The following is an 18,965-nucleotide window of genomic DNA, read 5'->3' as shown; positions in this document are numbered from 1 at the left end:
CTCCTCATTTCCCTATTCCTTCCTTTCAGAAGCAATGTGAAAGAGGAGAAAAAGCAGAGAATTTAAAGGTAAAATGAGTTTAGGGGCACCAGGGTGGCTCAGTCAGTTGAGCATCCAACTCTTGATTTCAGCTCAGGTCATGATCCCAGATTGTGAGACCAAGCCCCATCTTGGCTTCCATGCTGAGCATACAGCCTGCTTAGGATTCTCTTTTTCTCTTTCTCTCTCCCTCTGCCCCTCTCCCAGCTTGAATTCTCTAAAACAAAACAAAACAAAAGGTAAAAAGAGCTTAAAATTTGATTCCCACCCCTGTGACTTGCTCAATGAATATGGACCGGCATACTTACCCTCCCTCAAGCCTCCTTGTTTTCACTGTAAGATGAAGACATTGTTGCTTATTTTGCATTATTGTAATCAAAAATGAATTAGACTTGAAACACACATAGTTCTTTGCAAACAATCAAGAAATAAACCCATTACTTCTTTTGCTATTCACTCAGAAAGCCTAGAAAGGCAGTGTAGTGAAGTAGCTTCACAAGAGTGTTTGGGATCAAGAATGATTCAGTTCAGATTACTTATATATACTACTGTGATTTGGGTTGAGACATTCAACTTTTCTGTTCCTGTTTCTATAAAAACATGGGGAAATGTTTAGCATATGATATGTTATAAAACCCACATAAAGCAGTCAGCATAGAGCCTCAAACATGTGTGCAATTCTTGGAGCCCCTTCCTGACTGTGCACTGGGTATTAGTGCCAGGTGCTGGGTGTTTGTGACTGTGTGTGTGGCATATTCTTCTCCTCACTTGCTGTATGTATAAAGCCAGGTCCACTGTATGTTCATCACGTGAGGAAATTAGACCTAAAAATTCACATGATGCTTCCTCACTCTAGGTTTCTCAACCTGAACCCCAACTCTGAGCTCCATTTCATTGTATTTGCATATCTGATAGACATTCTTTAAAATCAGCGAGCGTTCTCTGAAATCTCTTTCAAAAAAATGTGAAGGTTCTGGTTGAGAAATTGTGTTAAACCCATATACCCTCCCACTAGCACAGCCTCCAGAAATTCCTTTTATGGTCTTTGAATAATTGTTTTGTGTCCCAATGCTTTCAGTTTCAGATAAAGTCTGTTACAGTGGTTGCTTTGCTTCTAGTTTGTCTTTAAAGGAAATCTGGAAAGTCCAATGACATTACACAAGTAAAATAAAAGATCCATGATCCAGTGAGAGAGGGAGAAGTAACAGAAACTGCTCCACCTAACTGAAGAGGAAAAAATAAAAGGTAAGAACTCCACTTCATTATCAAAGCAGCTTTTTCTTCAGCTTTAAAGGAGCTCTGTTCCAGGAAATGGGGCTCATGACAAGGTTGGGGCAGGGATGGGAAAGGATTTTATAAAGGTCAGTTTTCTTAAAAAGTGACCAGCCTAAGGGCACCTGGGTGCCTCAGTTGGTTGAACATCCGACTTCAGCTCAGGTCATGATCTCACAATTCATTAGTTTCAGCCCCACATCGGTCTCTCTGCTGTCAGCACAGAGCCTGCTTTGGATCCTCTGTCCCCCTCTGTCTCTGTCCCTCCCCCTGCACTATCTCTCAAAAATAAATACACATTAAAAAAAAAAAAGTGATCAGCATCAAGACGGGCTGCAGTTGAGCCTGCTGTGGGATACTAGGTCGGATAATGAAATACTGGGGTCATCAGATGGTAGCATGTTCCTACCTGTTACTACTGTGCTTGTGTGAAATTAGGCACCAGCAGACATGGGGATAAATGAAGTTTGAAGTGCATTAGGATTGTCTTTCTTTTTGCTGACTTTGTCTGTGTTGACTGGGGACACAGTTAAATTCCCATTATCTTTGATAGAACTTGCTCAGTACAGATCTGACTGCAGCTAAGAAACTGAAAGGCTGCAAATATGTTATATTCATGAGAAGGAAAGAATAGTAAATGAGGTGTGGTGTGGTGAACAGCCACGCGACACTGATTTTTTTTAATGTTTATTTATTTTGAGAGAGAGAGAGAGAGTGCATGAACAGGGGAGGGGCAGGGAGAAGGAGAGAGAGAATCCCAAGTAGGCTCTGAGATGCCAGTGAAGAGCCCAACACAGTGTGCAAACTCACGAAACCATGAGATCGTGAGCTGAGCCAAGATAGAGTCTTGAGCCACTGAGGTATCCCCACCTGGTACTGTTAAAGACAGAGAAAGAAAAATCTGAAACCCAGAGCTAAAGGTGAAGATTTATGAAAACATCATTCTTTTTAATCACACACTTGAACTTTGTCTCAAAGTGTATTTCTTCCTTCAGAAATAGTCCAGGTTCAGTAGATCCAATTACTTAGTGCCAACTTACTCCTTACCCCTTACAAGTAGAATCTGGAGCCCATTTGACTAGAAAGCTTCCTTTTTAAAGAATCTACTGTGATGCATCACTAAGGGCTACATCTTTGTTTGCCTTGACCTCTCTGTGCTCTCAATCAGTTCCAATCTTGCCTTCTGGAAACTCCTGCCCTGAATTCCTTGGCTTGGCACGAGCTTTATTTATCTTGCCTGACAACTCTCTCTCCTTTCCAGTTTCACTTTCCCTTAATCTCTCATCCCTCTTCCCCACCGTCTATTCTCCTCTTCCTGCTTCTCCTTCTCTACAAAATGGAAGAGCAGAACAAAACAGAAAACCTAGAAATGTATGCTGAAAATACAAATATTTCCTTGAACAACTTGCCCTTTACCTCTCCTGATCTGCCTCCTGATTTTTTTTTTTTTTTTAGTTTCAGGTGTACAGTATAATGATTCAACAATTCTATACATTACTCAGTGCTCATCACAATAAGTACACTCTTAATCCCCTCACCTGTTTCACCCCAAACCCTACCCACCTTGCCTCCAGCAGCTTCCAATTTCTTTTCTATATTTAAGAGTCTGGGTGGGGTTTTTTTGCATTTTTTTACCCTCTTTTTTGCTTTGTTTGCTTTGTTTCTTAAATTAATTTCATATATGAGTGAAATCATATGGTATTTGTCTTTCTCTAACTGACTTATTTCAGTTAGGATTATACCCTCTATATCCACCCATGTTGTTGAAAATAGCAAGATCTCATTCTTTTTTATGGCTGAGTAGTATTACATTGTGTATATACACCATTTCCTCTTTATCCATTCATCTATAGATGGACGTTTGGATTGCTTCCATAGTTTGGCTATTGTAAATAATGATGCAGTAAACAAAAGGATGCATATATCCTTTCAAATTACTGTTTTTGTTTTATTTGGGTAAATACCCAGTAGTGCAATTACTGGATCACATGGTAGTTCTATTTTTGAGGAACCTCCATACTGTTTTCCAGAGTGACTGTACCAGTTTGTATTCCACCCCCCAGCAGTTCGCCAGAATCCTTTTCTCCACATCCTCGACAACTTTCTTGAGTTTTTTATTTTGGACATTCTGATAGGTATAAGATGATACTCATTGTGATTTTGATTTGCATGTCTCTGATGAGTAGTAATGTCAAGCATCTTTTAATGTGTCTATTGACCATCTGTATGTCTTCTTTGGAAAAATGTCTATTCACGTCTTCTGCCCATTTTTAATTGGATTATTGGTTTTTGGGTGTTGAGTTGTATAAGTTCTTTATAGATTTTGGATATTAACCCCTTATCAAATATATCATTTGCAAATATCTTCTCCAATTCAGTAGATTGTCTTTTTGTTTTGTTGATGGTTTCCTTTTCTGTGCAAAAGCTTCTTATTTTAATGGAGTCTCAATAGTTTATCTTTGCTTATGTTTCACTTGCCTCAGGAGACATATCTAGAAAACTGTTTCTATAGCTGATGTCAAAGAAATTACTGCCTGTGTTTACTCCTAGGAATTTTGTGGTTTCATGTCTCATATTAAAGTCTTTAATCCATTTTGAGTTTATTTTTGTATATGGCTAAGAAAATGGTCCAATTTCATTATTTTGCATAGAGCTGTCCAGTTTTCCAACACCATTTGTTGAAGAGACTGTCTTTTTCCTATTATTGTATATTCTTACTTCCTTTATTGTAGGTCATTTGACCATAAAAGCATGAATTTATTTCTGGACTCTCTATTCTATACTATTGATCTATGTGTCTCTTTTTGTGCCAGTACCATACTGTTTTGATTGCTACAGCTTTTTTGTATATCTTGAATTCTGAGATTGTGATACCTCCAGTTTTGTTCTTCTTTTTCAAAATTGCTTTGGCTATTTGTAGTTCCATACAAATTTTAGGATTGTTTGTTCTACTTCTATGAAAAAGGCTATTGGTGTTTTGATAGAAATTGCACTGGGGTGCCTGGAAGTCTCAGTCAGTTGAGCGACTGACCAGCTCAGGTCATGATCTCATGGTCTGTGAGTTCAAACCCCAAGTCGGGCTCTGTGCTGACAGCTCGGTGCCTGGAGCCTGCTTCATATTCTGTGTCTCCCTCTCTCTCTGCACTTCCTCTGCTCTCACTCTAGCTCTCTCTCAAAAATAAATATTTAAAAAATAAAAAATAAAAAAATTGCATTAACTTTGTAGATTTCTTTAGGTAGTATGGACATTTTAACACTACTCATTCTCCCAATCAGTGAGCACAAAGTATCTTTCCATTTGTTTGTCTCACTGAGATCCTCCACTCTTTTCTCAAGTCCAGTAAATATCTTTATGCTCATTACTTTGAATTCTCTGTCAGGCATATTTCTTATCTCCATTTCATTTAGCTCTTGTACTGTGATTTTTGTCTTGTTCTTTCATCTGGAACATATTCCTCTGTTTCTTCATTTTGTATAACATTCTGCACTTGTTTCTGTGTGTTAGGAAAGTTAGCTATGTCTCCTGATCTTGAAAATAGTGGCCTTATGAAGAAGAGGTTTTATAGTGTCCTCTAGTGCAATGTCCCCCCTTCACCAGAACATGGCACTTTCAGGGGTGTCTCGTATGTGTGTTGTGTTAGTTTATTTTTGTGGCTGAGCCATGTTTGCCTTCAGTGAATTGTCTGAAACGGCCCTCTTTCCCTATTATGAGCAGGGTTTGGTCTCTGTGCTCTTACAGGGCCAGTCTGGGGCAGCCTTGGGCTTGTAGCTAGGTCAAACCAGATGCCTGCTCTCAACCCATTTGCCAGAACTGTGGTCACACTGAACTGCATGGTGCTCTTCCTGCATTGTTCCCTTAGATGCTTTCATTGGTGGACAAAGCCTACAGTTAGACCCCAGTCTGATCCCAGTCTGTCTTTCAGGGTTGCAGGTAACCCAAACTACAGGGCTCTTCCTTTGTGCTGCCCCTTGTGAGGTTGGTTGGTAGAGCTAGCAGTCTGATCGGATGTCTGCCCCAGCCCACCATTGAGCCTGCAGTTAAATTGGTGTGTGTGCTTTTCTTCCCCCTCCCAGTCAATGTGGAGTGGTGCTGGCCACTGTTGGTGCTGCTTGAAGGACGAGACCTGGCCAGAGCATTTTGAAGGAACTTCTCTTGAGTGGGGTGTGTTGGATGGAGGGGATCTGCAGGAGAACAGAGCAAACTAGATGATGTGTGGTCGTGCTAGTTCCCACAGGTGTCCATGTAGCTAATCTGGGGTTAGGAGAGAGAAATGGCACCTACCAGTTATTTAGTTCTTGGAGAAGTCTCCTAAAGATCCCTGCCCCTACTGCACACATTCTGAGATTAGTAAATAAATCTCCTCATACACCCGAGGTGCCTCTCAAATTACTGCTTCTATGCTGTATCTCAGTGGGATTGTTTGTTCTGCTGGATCTATAGGGGTAGGGACTCAGTTTTCTATTACCCTCCATGCTCTCTAATATTTTTCTTAAGATGTTAAGCCCTACTGATGGTAAAAACCTGAAAGTTTAAGCCCTCTGATTTTCAAAGCCAAATGTAATGGGGACTTTAATTCCCCACTACATGTGCAGGTACCCCATGTCTCAAGTGCCCAGTGTGGGGTCTGCTCCTCTCCCTTCTCTGTACTTAGGGTATCCACAAGCAGTTAGTCTTGCAGATTAGCTTAGTTTCCAACCAGACTTCACCTTTGCTACTGTTTTTGATGTGGCCTCCTCTCTACGATTAACCGTAGACAGTCTGTTCTGCCAGTCTTTGGTTCATTTTCTGGGTTAATTACACTGGTGTGGCTGTTATTTAGGTGGGACAAGGTGAGCTTAGGATCCTCCTACTCTGCCATCTTCCCAGGGTCCTCTGACTCCTGACCTTTTAATCCTTATTTCATAGTCTTTTGTTCCCTTATCACATATATATAAATATGATTTTTAGCCATGGTAAGTATTTCCAGTAGTGCACTTGTACCCCCATGTAGCTGGAGGCTAACTTACTGTGAAGTTAATGAAGTTTAAAGGCCGCTTGTTTATAAAAGCCCATGCCAAGGCTTTCGAAGGGTCCCTGGTCATGTGTTCCAGATGGTCATATGTTTTTATAAAATTTGCAAAAGTAAGTTATATTGGTTTCACTTTTGGAATGGCAATTTGAGAAGTTCTGTGGACCCTCATTCTAGCAAAACAAGCATATCTATCAGGGGAGAAACACATTTAAAATCTATGGGAACTGTTCAAAGGGCATGCATGAAATAATGTACAAAAGTATTCATAGTAAGAATTAATGAATAAATAAATCAACATTGAATTTTTACATATAACCGGAATGTAAAATAAATACCTCTAAATTCTATTCTATTTTCCATTTAACATTTACTCTAAATTTTTTTAAGTTTTTCTATTATATTGAGAGAGAGCATGCACACATGCATATGTGCATGTGAGCAGGGGAGAGGCACAGAGAGAGAGGAAGAGAGAGAATGCCAAGCAGGCTCTGTGCTATAAGCGTGGCCCAATGCAGGGCTCAATCCCACAAACTGTGAGATCATTACCTGAGCCAAAATCAAAGAGGTGGATTCTTAACCAACTAAGCCACACAAGCACCCCTGCTTTACTCTAAATTTTAAATTTTTTAAAACATTTATTCATTTTTGAGAGACAGAGAGAGATGGAATGTGAATCAGGGAGGCGCAGAGAGAGGAGACACAAAATATGAAGCAGGCTCCAGGCTCTGAACTGTCAGCACAGAGCCCGATGCGGGGCTCGAAATCACGGACCACAAGATCATGACCTGAGCTGAAGTCGGACGCTTAGCCGACTGAACCACCCAGGCACCCCTCTAAATTTTTTAATGAGAATACAAAAGGAAAGTTTTCCATGGTGAATTTAATGACCGATTTTGTTCATGAGAGTGGCTGAACATTCATAAGATATGGTCATACCAATATTTTTTCAATGGACTACTTTGATAATACTTCTGTAACTTTCTAAAATGATACAGATCTTACCCTCATCTATCTCAATGTTGACACAAAACTTATGTCCATGTTGTGGAAACTGAGGACTCCAGCTTCTGAATGTAAAATAACCTGGTGAGGTTCTTGATCTAATTGGACTGGAAATTTTATTTCATCCCATCTCTTCCCTTGCAGACCAGGGAACACTCTGAACATGGCCTCAGAGATCCACATGCCGGCCCCAGTGTGCCTCATTGAGAACACTGAAGGGCAACTGGTGGCTAATCAGGAAGCTTTGGAGATCCTGTCAGGCACCAAGAATCCTCTCGTGGTGGTGGCTATTGTGGGCCTCTACCGCACAGGCAAATCCTACCTGATGAACAAGCTGGCTGGGAAGAACAAGGGTGAGTGGCACCAAAAAGCTCCGAGGAGTCCCTTCTGTCCACTGACACTGCCTGCATTGAACGTGGTGATGCAAGGACAGAAAGTTAGAGAACGTGGAGGAATATTGAAAGTTATCTTTTAATCCACAATTATGCTCTTATCTTCACTATAATCTGAAAGAGGCAGTTCATCACTCTTCCCACTTTGCCTTAGTTTCCTCTTTTAAAAGCATAAATTGTTCCTTTCCTAGAAAGACTAGTGCAGTAATAAAAATAATTAATGTACATAATAAGACATTTACTAAAATGTTCATGTAGCAAAAGCAAGTTTCCACTGGTTATTAAGATGCAAAGAATGTTTAAGTCTGTATTGGCTTTTTTTTTCATTGTTGTAAAATATACATAACATAAAACTTACCATTGGAATCATTTTTAAGTGTACGTATAGTTCTATGGCATTAAGTAAATTCACACTGTTATGCAGCCATCACCATCATGCATCTCCCTAATTTTTTCATCTTCTTCAACAGAAACTCTGTACCCATTAAACAATAACTCCCCAGCCCTTGGCAACCACCATTCTACATACTATCTCTATGAATTGGACTGTTCTAGGAATCTCGTTTGAGAGGAATCAGACATTATTTGTCCTTTGTGATTTGCTTAATGTGATTTGGCACAATGTCTTCGGTGTTGTACCCTGTGTCAGAATTCTCTCCCTTTTTAAGGCTGACTAACTAATATGTGCATACTGATTTGTTTATCCCTTCATCTATTGAAGGACTCTTGGGTTGCCTCCACCTTTTGGCTATTATGGATAATGTTGCTAAAAACACGAGGGTACAAATATCTGTTCAAATCCCTACTTTCATTTTGTGAGGGTTATATATCTCCAAATCATAGGGTAATTCTATTTTAATTTTTTTTAAGAAGCCATCATATTGTTTTCCACAGCAAGTGTACCATTTTACATTCTCACCAGAAATACACAAGGTTTCTAATATCCCCACATCCTCCCCAACACTTCCTATTTTCTGGGTTTTTGATAGTGGTCATCCCAATGAGTGTGAAGTAGTATCTCATTGTGGTTTTAATTTGTTTTTTCCCTAATGACTAATGATGATGAGCATCTTTTCATTTGATTATTGGTCGTTTGTATATTTGCTTTGGAGAAATATCTATTCAAGTCCTTTGCTCTTGTTTTAATCAGGTTGTTTTTTTTTGTGCGTTGTATTGTAGGATTTCTAGTTCCATCTGCTATTAAAACACCACCTTCTCTTATCCCCACTCTCCCTCACAGGCTTCTCTCTGGGCTCCACGGTGCAGTCTCACACCAAAGGAATCTGGATGTGGTGTGTGCCTCATCCCAAGAAGCCAGACCACACCCTAGTTCTTCTTGACACGGAGGGCCTGGGAGATGTAGAGAAGGTAAGGATTGAGGATTCAGTTTTGAAATAAGACCCTCATCCCTGAATATTCTCTACACAATTTAATTTTTCTTTAAATAAGAACTTACACTTAACCATAATATGTTTTTGTTTTTGTTTTTGTTTTATTTCTGTTTATGTGCCCTCCGACCAAGTTTAGCAACCAGGGATCAGGAAAATGTTTATAAGGCAGAATTCTAGAAGAAGATCATAGTGGTCAGTAGTAATTAGTAATATTCCAATGATTAACAATAGGCTGTGTGTGGGCCACCTGTGTGGCTCAGCCCGTTAGGTGTCCAACTTCGCCTCAGGTCATGATCTCAGGGTTCGTGAGTTCGAGCCCTGCGTTGGGCTCTGTGCTGACAGCTCAGAGCCTGGAGCTTGCTTCAGATTCTGGGTCTCCTTCTTTCTCTGCCCCGCCCCCACTTGTACTCTGTCTTTCTCTTTCTCAAAAATAATAAATAAACATTAAAACTATTTTTTAAAAAAGATTGTATGCTAAACCAGTTAACCCAGAAGCTTAAAGGTAGAACAAATAAAATCAATGTCACGAGTTGAATCCTGCAGAGAATTTTAGTTAAAATTTTAGGTTCTGAAGTTCTATACCCTTGTGTTTAAATGTAAACCCTGTCACTAACTCAGTGGCCTTAGCAAATTATTTGACCTCTTTTAACCTCAGCTTTCTGAATTTGTAAAACAGATGTAGTAGATCTTTATTTGACTCATAGTGTTGTTTTGGATAAGATAAGTAATGGAAAATGTTAGGTGCCTAATAATTGCTCAGTAAAATAGCTACAGGTATTATTACTCTCACATAAGTCAATTTTGCTGTAAAAAGGAAGAGAAAATTCTAAATTTATTATTTTTTTAAATGTTTATTTATTTTTGAGAGAGACAGTGAGACAGAGTGCAAACAGCGGAGGGGGAGAGAGAGAGGGAGACACAGAATCTGAAGCAAGCTGCAGGCTCTGAGCTGTCAGCACAAGCCTGACGCAGGGCTTGAATTCACGAGCCGCGACATCATGACCTGAACTGAAGTCAGATACTCAACTGACTGAGCCACGCAGGTGCCCTGAAAATTCTAAATTTAAATTATATTTAAAGCCTTAGAAAGCCTACCAACCTTTACTATTGGTTTTGTAATTATCTGCCAATGATGATAAGAAGACCTAGTGAGAATCAGTGTAAATTAAAAATACTAATCATAAAATGATCCAAAATCCAAATCCCACTAATATTTTCGTTTGGATTTGGTTTTCTCATATAGGTCATTAATCTTAAAAAAAAAAAAAAAAAAAAAAAAAAAAAAAACCCAAAAACCTCTAGTTAAATAAGCATCTTTTTACTGCTGCTGATCTAGAAAGTCAGGATCTAGATATCAGGAGAGTGAAACCTAACAGGCTTGCACATGTTCTGATTCACAGGGTGACAACCAGAACGATTCCTGGATCTTTGCCTTAGCAATACTCCTGAGCAGCACCTTTGTGTACAATAGCATGGGAACCATCAACCAGCAGGCCATGGACCAACTGCAGTATCCTTTTTGTAGTTCAAAATAGCCTCAAAGTAAGAGGGAAGAATTGTATTTAAAAACCAGCTGCTTGGTTGTGAATCCTGGTGAATCAAGCACAAAAAGAGAAAACATGAAAAATAATTCAAGGGCAGGGGAAAGATTCTATGTACCCACTAGAAAATTGATGCTTGGGTTAAAAACAAAGGTGAAGTGAAGGTTTTAATATGTGGAACCAATATGGGATGGGGACACTATTCTTTGATGCCAGTTTTCCTTAGTTTGCTACTCAGCTATGTGACAGAGCTGTCAGATCGGATCAGGGCGAAATCCTCCCCTAATTCCAATGGGATTGAAGATTCAGCAGACTTTGTGAGCTTCTTTCCAGATTTTGTGTGGACGCTGAGGGATTTCTCCTTAGAACTGGAAGCAGACGGACTACCCATCACAGCTGATGAGTACCTGGAGAATTCACTCAAGCTTAAACAAGGTAAAAGGGACTTAGAAATAAATGGAGATAATAAAACATAAGAAACTATTATTTTGTCCGTGTTCCATTTACAGTTTTCTCACATTTATAGTTTTCTATTTCTTCTTAGCTGGCCATCAGTAAGAATTAATGCTTGTTTAATACATGAATTAATAGATTTGATTTTAAATTATATTCTCCTCTCTTCTAAGAATAGTTTCTTTCTCTTTTATTTTTCCCTGTGCTATTATCAGATTGATTTTATCTCCCTGAATAGGGCTTGTGATTAGCCAAAGAATATGGAGAAGAATAGGCGTTGTCTGGAAGAAAATAGGTAAAAGCATGAATAGTGCTCTAGTTCAGGGGTTGGCAAATTATGGCTCACAGGCAAATGATGGCCAACCCAGACCACCAGCTGTCTTTGTAGATAAGGTTTTATTGGAATAATGCTATGCCCACTCATTTATAGATTGTCTATGGCTGCTTTCTTGCTGCAATAGCAGAATTGAGTACTTGGAGAAGAGACCACCTGGTTTGCAAAACCTAAAATATTTACTGTTTGGTCCTTTACAGAAAAAGTTTGCAAGCCTTTTTTATCTTCCTGCAGGTACCACTCAAAGTGATCAAAATTTTAATCTGCCCCGACTCTGTATCCGGAAGTTCTTTCCGAAGAAGAAATGCTTTATCTTTGATCGACCCACTCATCGGAAGAAGCTAGGCCAGCTTGAGACACTGCATGATAATGACCTGGATCCTGAATTTGTGCAACAAGCTTCAGCCTTCTGTTCCTACATCTTTAAGAATTCCAAAACTAAAACTCTCTCAGGAGGCATCAAAGTCAATGGACCTCGTGAGTCCTCTTCCCAGTCTTTTTCTTCCATTGTTAAGACTAAAGGAGAGTAGAATTACATCCACCTAGTTTCAGCTTTAAAAAATGTGAATCTAGGGGCGCCTGGGTGGCTCAGTTGGTTAAAGTGGCTGACTTCGGCTCAGGTCATGATCTCGCAGTCTGTGAGTTCAAGCCCCACGTCAGGCTCTGTGCTGACAGCTCAGAGCCTGGAGCCTGTTTCAGATTCTGTGTCTCCCTCTCTCTGACCCTCCCCTGTTCATGCTCTGTCTCTCTCTGTCTCAAAAATAAATAAACATTAAAAAAAATGTGAATCTACTGCTATTTCCATGTTAAATTCTTGATGACATCAACATTTCTAATAGATTTTACTAGTCAAATTTCTTGGGTGAGAAAAGATAGGAAAGGCTAAAGAAATCAAGTTCTATTTCTTAAAATTGCCCTATTTATTAGGACCTGCATTGTCCAATATGGTAGCCACTTACACAAGTGTAGCTATCTCAATTTAAGTGTGAGCTAATTAAAATTACAGAAAATTTAAAATTCTGGGATGCTTGGGTAGCTCAGTGGGTTAAACGTCTGACTTTGGCTCGGGTCATGATCTCACAGTTCATGGGTTCAAGCTCCGGGCTCTGTGCTGACAACTCAGAGCCTGGAGGCTGCTTTGGATTCTGTGTCTCCCTGTCTCTCTGCCCCTCCCCGACTTGTGCTCTGTCTCTCTCTCTCTCCCTCAAAATTAAATAAACATTTAAAAAAATTTTTTTAAGAAAACTTAAAATTCCAATTACACAGATTTATTTATTTATTTGTTTATTTATATCTTAATATGAAATTTATTGTCAAATTGGTTTCCATACAACACCCAGGGCTCATCCCACCAGTGCCCTCCTCAATGCCCACCACCCACTTTCCCCTCCCTCCCACCCCCATCAACCCTCAGTTTATCCTCAGTTTTTAAGAGTCTCTTGTGGTTATATATTTCAAAAGCCTATACCTACATGTGGCTAATAGCTGGATGACATAGAATATTTCCATCATAACAGAAAGTTGTCTTGGACCACACTTTGCTAGAATAAACAAAATCGAGTATCCTTTTGATTTTTCCCACAACAATGATCAAATGCTTGCCACAGACCAGGGCTGATGATAGAGATGTAAATTAGAGAGGTATGGTTCCTGTCCTAATGGTACTTAAGGGTAAAGTGAATGAAAACACTCAGTAAACATAGGCCTATGCTATCTAGAACAGATTCTCAACCTTTGATGTGTAAACATATCACCTGGACATCTTGCCAGAGAGGAGGGTCTAATTCACTTGATCTGGGTCAGAGGCTGAGAATCGACATTTCTAGCAAGGCTCCAGGTGATGTTGAGGACATTGATGCTTTGAGGCAAATGGGTGGTAGTAGACATGATCAGAATCACACAGAATGGAATGTTTCCTCATCCCACCTACAACAAGCAACATTATTTGTTCTCTGTTTGTAGGTCTAGAGAAACTGGTGCAGACCTATGTCGATGCCATCAGCCGTGGAGATCTGCCCTGCATGGAGAATGCAATCCTGGCCTTGGCCCAGATTGAGAATGCAGCCGCAGTGCAAAAGGCCATTGCCCACTATGACCAGCAGATGGGCCAGATGCTGCAGCTGCCCACAGAAACCCTCCAGGAGCTACTGAACCTGCACAGGGCCTGTGAGAAAGAGGCCATTGAACTCTTCATGAGGAATTCCTTCAAAGATAGAGACCATTTATGTCAAAAGGACTTAGCGGTAATTTTTTCTCAAGTTCTTATGGATTAGGGTCTTGGAAAGCAGAGTACTACCGGAAAATGAAATGGGTATTTATTTTGAAAGAGGCAATTCCTACTAGACTTTAAAATGGTGATAACCACTCTTTGTTTTTATCATAAAAAGAAGAACAAATTTTATTACAATGAACTCAAAGGTTTTTTTTCCTATTGTTTTTAATATATGAAATTTATTGTCAAATTGGTTTCCATACAACACCCAGTGCTCATCCCAAAAGATGCCCTCTTCAATACCCATCACCCACCCCCCCTCCCTCCCACCCCCGATCAACCCTCAGTTTGTTCTCAGTTTTTAACAGTCTCTTATGCTTTGGCTCTCTCCCACTCTAACCTCTTTTTTTTTTTCTCCTTCCCCTCTCCCATGGGTTTCTGTTAAGTTTCTCAGGATCCACATAAGAGTGAAAACATATGGTATCTGTCTTTCTGTGTATGGCTTATTTCACTTAGCATAACACTCTCCAGTTCCATCCACGTTGCTACAAAGGGCCATATTTCGTTCTTTCTCATTGCCACGTAGTACTCCATTGTGTATATAAACCACAATTTCTTTATCCATTCATCAGCTGATGGACATTTAAGCTCTTTCCATAATTTGGCTATTGTTGAGAGTGCTGCTATAAACATTGGGGTACAAGTGCCCCTATGCATCAGTACTCCTGTATCCCTTGGGTAAATTCCTAGCAGTGCTACTGCTGGGTCATAGGGTAGGTCTATTTTTAATTTTTTGAGGAACCTCCACACTGTTTTGCAGAGTGGCTGCACCAGTTTGCATTCCCACCAACAGTGCAAGAGGGTTCCCGTTTCTCCACATCCTCGCCAACATCTATAGTCTCCTAATGTGTTCATTTTGGCCACTCTGACTGGCATGAGGTGATATCTGAGTGTGGTTTTGATTTGTATTTCCCTGATGAGGAGCGACGTTGAGCATCTTTTCATGTGCCTGTTGGCCATCCGGATGTCTTCTTTAGAGAAGTGTCTATTCATGTTTTCTGCCCATTTCTGCACTGGATTATTTGTTTTTGGGTGTGGAGTTTGATGAGTTCTTTATAGATTTTGGATTGAACTCAAAGTTTTAGAACATTTTTTTCATGAATAATATTCTTCCTCTTAATTTACCTAAATTCACATAAGTCACAATCAGAGCTTCTAAATCAAATGCCCACTATTACCTGACTGATTTGATATCCTAATCAATCAGGATATTGCCCTGATTATCCATATGCAGGCTTATGTTGAGCCACATTTATTCCATACGCAATCACTGGCCCAATTTGAAAAGCAGAAGTTTATCTCTAAAGGTATAGCAAGAAAGCTAGCAATCTCTGCTCTGAACTTCACCTCTAAGGAGAAAGGGACTTCAGTAAAAGTCAGGAGCAGGAGGAAGGATATGGTCCTGTTGGGGTGCCTGTGACTTTTTCTAGGGTCATAGGCTTATTTCTGAGAAGCCCTTCCAGATATTCTAAGGTCATGCTAACATCTTTTCCCTGTTATTCTTTTTACCTCCTATTTTTACATCAAAGGCCCAGCTGGAAAAAAAGCGAGATGACTTTTGTAAACAGAATGTGCAGGCATCAACAGATCGTTGCTCAGATTTACTTAAGGATATTTTCAGTCCTCTTGAAGAAGCTGTGAAGCAGGGGGTTTATTCTAAACCAGGAGGGTACCGTCTCCTCATCCAGAAAATACAAGAGCTGAAGACAAAATATCTTCAGCAACCTAATAAAGGGATACAGGTAACCAAGATTTATGTTCTGATTCTGGAAAGCTGCTGACATGCCTCCTTGAAAGACTAAAATAACCACGTGTAATTGCACACCTTGTGAGAACAACAGCATTCATACTTTCATTCAGTAAACATGTATAGGGAACCAATTACACCAGATACGTCCTATGTGCTCATCCAAGAGTGCACTCAATTAATAATTGAGTTATTAACTGGGTTTTCAGATCAACCACAAAGTTGTTATTGCAATTCACTACTGTGGCTGGATCTTTATGCTGCAAGGAACAGAAACCCATTTTCTTAAACAAAAATGGGAATTCATCAGTTTAGGCTTTAAACTGGCTTTAAGGACAACTGGATCCAAGATTTCAAATAATGTCATCATCTGTCTGTCTGTCTGTTACTCCCCTCAACCCTACACTTCCTTCTTTCCTATTCTCCCTCCACCTTTTCTCTGATCTGCTTTCTCCATAATGACTTCTTTTTCAACAACTCACTCCTTAGGGGGCCAACACCTCCAAAATTAGAGCCCTCATTCTAAAAAAACAAAGAATGTCTGTTTCCCAGTGTCTATCTCAGTCTCTTATAAAGGATTCTGCTTAGTAGGCTGCCATGATTGGCCAGCTCAGAGCATGTGTCCATGCCTGTGGCAAGGAGTCTTGACCACCAGGCACACTAAGGCCAAGAGGAGCAATTCCTAGAGGAAAAGATGATAGGAAGACAAACAGGAACGAGTGCTTATATCCATTTCCTATTACCAACTCCATGCTCTCTGGGTCCTAAGGCTGAAGAGGTTCTTCAGGAATACTTGAAGTCCAAGGAGTCTGTGACTGATGCGATTCTACAGACAGACCAGACTCTCACAGAAAAGGAAAAGGAGATTGAAGGTGAGGAGCCAGTCAAGAGATTAGATAGCCTCAAGAGTTCTTAAAGCTTAAATAATTTGGCCGGGTAAGCCTGGGATCCTTAAACTAGGGCAAGGTGAACAACAATGCCCCTTACTTGCTGAAGTCATTTCTGAGTAGGGCATATGTAGTCAACAGCAACAATGACCGGTAAGTGTGCAAGGAAGAAAGGGACAACATGCTTACTCACATACATTTGTCTTCTTTTTCCTCCTCTCAGTGGAACGTGTGAAAGCTGAATCTGCACAGGCTGCAGCAAAAGTACTAGAAGAAATGCAAATAAAGAATCAGCAATTGATGGAACAGAAAGAAAGGAGTCATCAGGAACATGTGAGACAATTAACTGAGAAGATGGAAAGGGATAGAGTCCAGTGGCTGGATGAACAAGAGAGAATTCTAGCTTTCAAACTTCAGGTATTTAATTGTACTGCCCTAAGGTTTCTGTTTTCTGTTTTCTCTCCACTCTCCCTCATCATATCTTAGTGTGGCAGTGATAACATGATGCCTACAAGAAGGACCTTGCTTGCCACTTGTACTTTTCAATTTCTGTCTGCCTGCCTGACCTGGCCCCTGCCTCTATCTGGTTATTAAAAGATTTATTTGTGGTTAGGTCACATCCAGTCCTCTATCTGTACATCCTTTCATCCATGGTAGCTGTTCTCTGCTAGGCATTCTGAAAAATCTCTTATATGGATCTCTTGCTTAATAGTATACGAAGCAAGAACTGCTGTGTCTCTATTACTTACGAAAAGAAACAGAAGTTCAGAAAGGATTAAGGAACTTTTATAGGGTCACACAACTTGGTAAGATATCTGAACTGTCTTCACCACTTAGTGGAAATGTAATCACAGAGCTAAGACACCCAAGAGAACATATAATGAAACTTAAGGGTAGAGAAAATGTCAAGAAGAAATTTAATACTAAAAAAAATGAATGCGGAAACTAGCTATAAATTAGAGATTTACTTCAGTCCTACACTTTATTCAGTCTCCAATTGTCCCTTTTTAGGAACAGGCTCGTCTACTAAAGGAAGGATTCCAAAATGAGAGCAAACGACTTCACACTGAGATACAAAATATCCAGAAGAGCATGGAAAAACCAAGGAAAACATGTTTCTTAAGCTGAAGACCTAAAGAATAGAGCTCCTGATCATTCTTATCCAAGGCATAACTTAAGTAACCTTTGAATTTGGAAAAATATCATTACACTCGAAAGTAACTGGATTTTGCATTTTTATAACACTAGAAATTTGCAAAGATGTGCAGTACTGTAATTAAAAATCATATCCATCTTCCAAAAAAATATTATAAATTGTATGACAAAGGTCAGTTTTACCTCTCTAACACAAAAAGTATATGAGCTGGTACCATTCAGGAAAAATTTATTCCTCTAGGTGACTACTAGTAGACAAAGGGAAACTGAACAAAGTCTTAGGTAAAAGTTTAGGAACATAGTTGGGCTTCAGTCTGGCCAAGTGTACAATGGATTTCAGTGTCAGGAGGACCATCCTAGCTTCTTAGTGAAAGCAAAGTGCGGTTTTCCATTATACCACAGCTGCACCATCTGTGAGCAATGATGTGATCACTAGGCCCTAGGAATAGACAATCCTCCCTGATGGATTCTAAGCAGAAGCAAACCACCTTATATAGAGATCTAGAATCTACAGAATTTTCATAAGAAGGTAGAAGAAACCATTAGCATGAATAGGGATTGGATCACAAACAAATGGGCCAAAAAAGGAAACTCCTTTTTTACTTAATTCACCCAGGTTGTAACTTTAATGGTACATTTTAGAGGTTTAGATAATTGACACTGGACTGAACATAGTAACATGATGACAATTATGCATTATGTGTTTGTAACAATATATAATTCACAAAGATGGACTTTAAATGATGACAGATAACATACTAGAAAACTGAGCTAAGTTAATTAATAGATCATTTAAGATCCTATAAATTAGGCAACCTTTTTCCACTTCTCAACAGTCTATACTTGAAAGTTTGCTGATTTTCCCCAAAGTGATTATAGATTGTTTTTTATATTTTTTGAATAACAAAACAATGCTCTTGGTATTAGTATGCACAGACTTTCTCCTAATTTTCTAAACTCCTAGGTAAATGGTTGACATTTTTCAAAATGATTAAAAATTATTTTTAAGCTGAAAATAAAATATGCTTCACTGGGCTTTTTTTTTTTTTTTTTTTCAGTTTTCACCCAAAAATAAGACTTTACTCTTCACACCAATGGTTGGCTAACTCATCTGCAAAAGACCGGGTAGTGGCTATTCATGACTTTGTAGGCCCTACAGTCTCTGTCTCAACTGCTCAATTCTGCCATGTAGTGTGAGAGCAGTCATAGACAATACATAAATGGTTGGACATGGCTGTGTTCCAATAAAACTTTATTTTAAAAAATAAGTAGCACTCATAAGCCATAGTTTCCAGATTATTGCTCTATAAAAACATTGGTCAAAGTCTATGTATCCGCCTTATGTTGCTTACATTTGTAAGGGAATGTGTATTAAATTGTATGTTAAGATCTTGAAAATATTATACAATGTTTCAAGATATTAGAAGATGAGAGAAATGCAGAGACGTAGCTAATGCCATTAAATCCA

The 18,965-nt window shown here is 39.4% G+C and overlaps 1 protein-coding gene across 1 annotated transcript; it reads left to right on the top strand.

The window, feature by feature from the left end:
* Positions 1 to 1,117: 1,117 nt before the first annotated feature.
* Positions 1,118 to 18,491, top strand: LOC122227903 (guanylate-binding protein 1-like). Its single transcript, XM_042952673.1, has 11 exons — positions 1,118 to 1,284; positions 7,470 to 7,678; positions 8,958 to 9,085; positions 10,509 to 10,618; positions 10,888 to 11,084; positions 11,671 to 11,913; positions 13,399 to 13,679; positions 15,238 to 15,450; positions 16,225 to 16,327; positions 16,566 to 16,759; positions 17,354 to 18,491. The coding sequence occupies exons 2-11, from the start codon at positions 7,489 to 7,491 to the stop codon at positions 17,468 to 17,470; spliced, it is 1,776 nt and encodes a 591-aa protein (XP_042808607.1). The 5' UTR covers positions 1,118 to 1,284; positions 7,470 to 7,488; the 3' UTR covers positions 17,471 to 18,491.
* Positions 18,492 to 18,965: the final 474 nt, after the last annotated feature.

The sequence above is a fragment of the Panthera leo genome, chromosome C1 (assembly GCF_018350215.1).
Source record: "Panthera leo isolate Ple1 chromosome C1, P.leo_Ple1_pat1.1, whole genome shotgun sequence".
NCBI classification, from domain to species: domain Eukaryota; kingdom Metazoa; phylum Chordata; class Mammalia; order Carnivora; family Felidae; genus Panthera; species Panthera leo.
Note: the sequence above shows the minus strand (reverse complement) of the source record. Positions and strands in the feature narration are given on the sequence as shown.

What these genes read in the sequence shown, in the direction of transcription:
- LOC122227903 (XM_042952673.1), top strand. Translation starts at nt 7,489, where the DNA reads ATGGCCTCAGAGATCCACATGCCGGCCCCAGTGTGCCTCATTGAGAAC. An exon ending in TATGTCAAAAGGACTTAGCG is followed by an intron (nt 13,680 to 15,237) that starts GTAATTTTTTCT and finishes TTTACATCAAAG; the next exon opens with GCCCAGCTGGAAAAAAAGCG. An exon ending in TTCTAGCTTTCAAACTTCAG is followed by an intron (nt 16,760 to 17,353) that starts GTATTTAATTGT and finishes GTCCCTTTTTAG; the next exon opens with GAACAGGCTCGTCTACTAAA.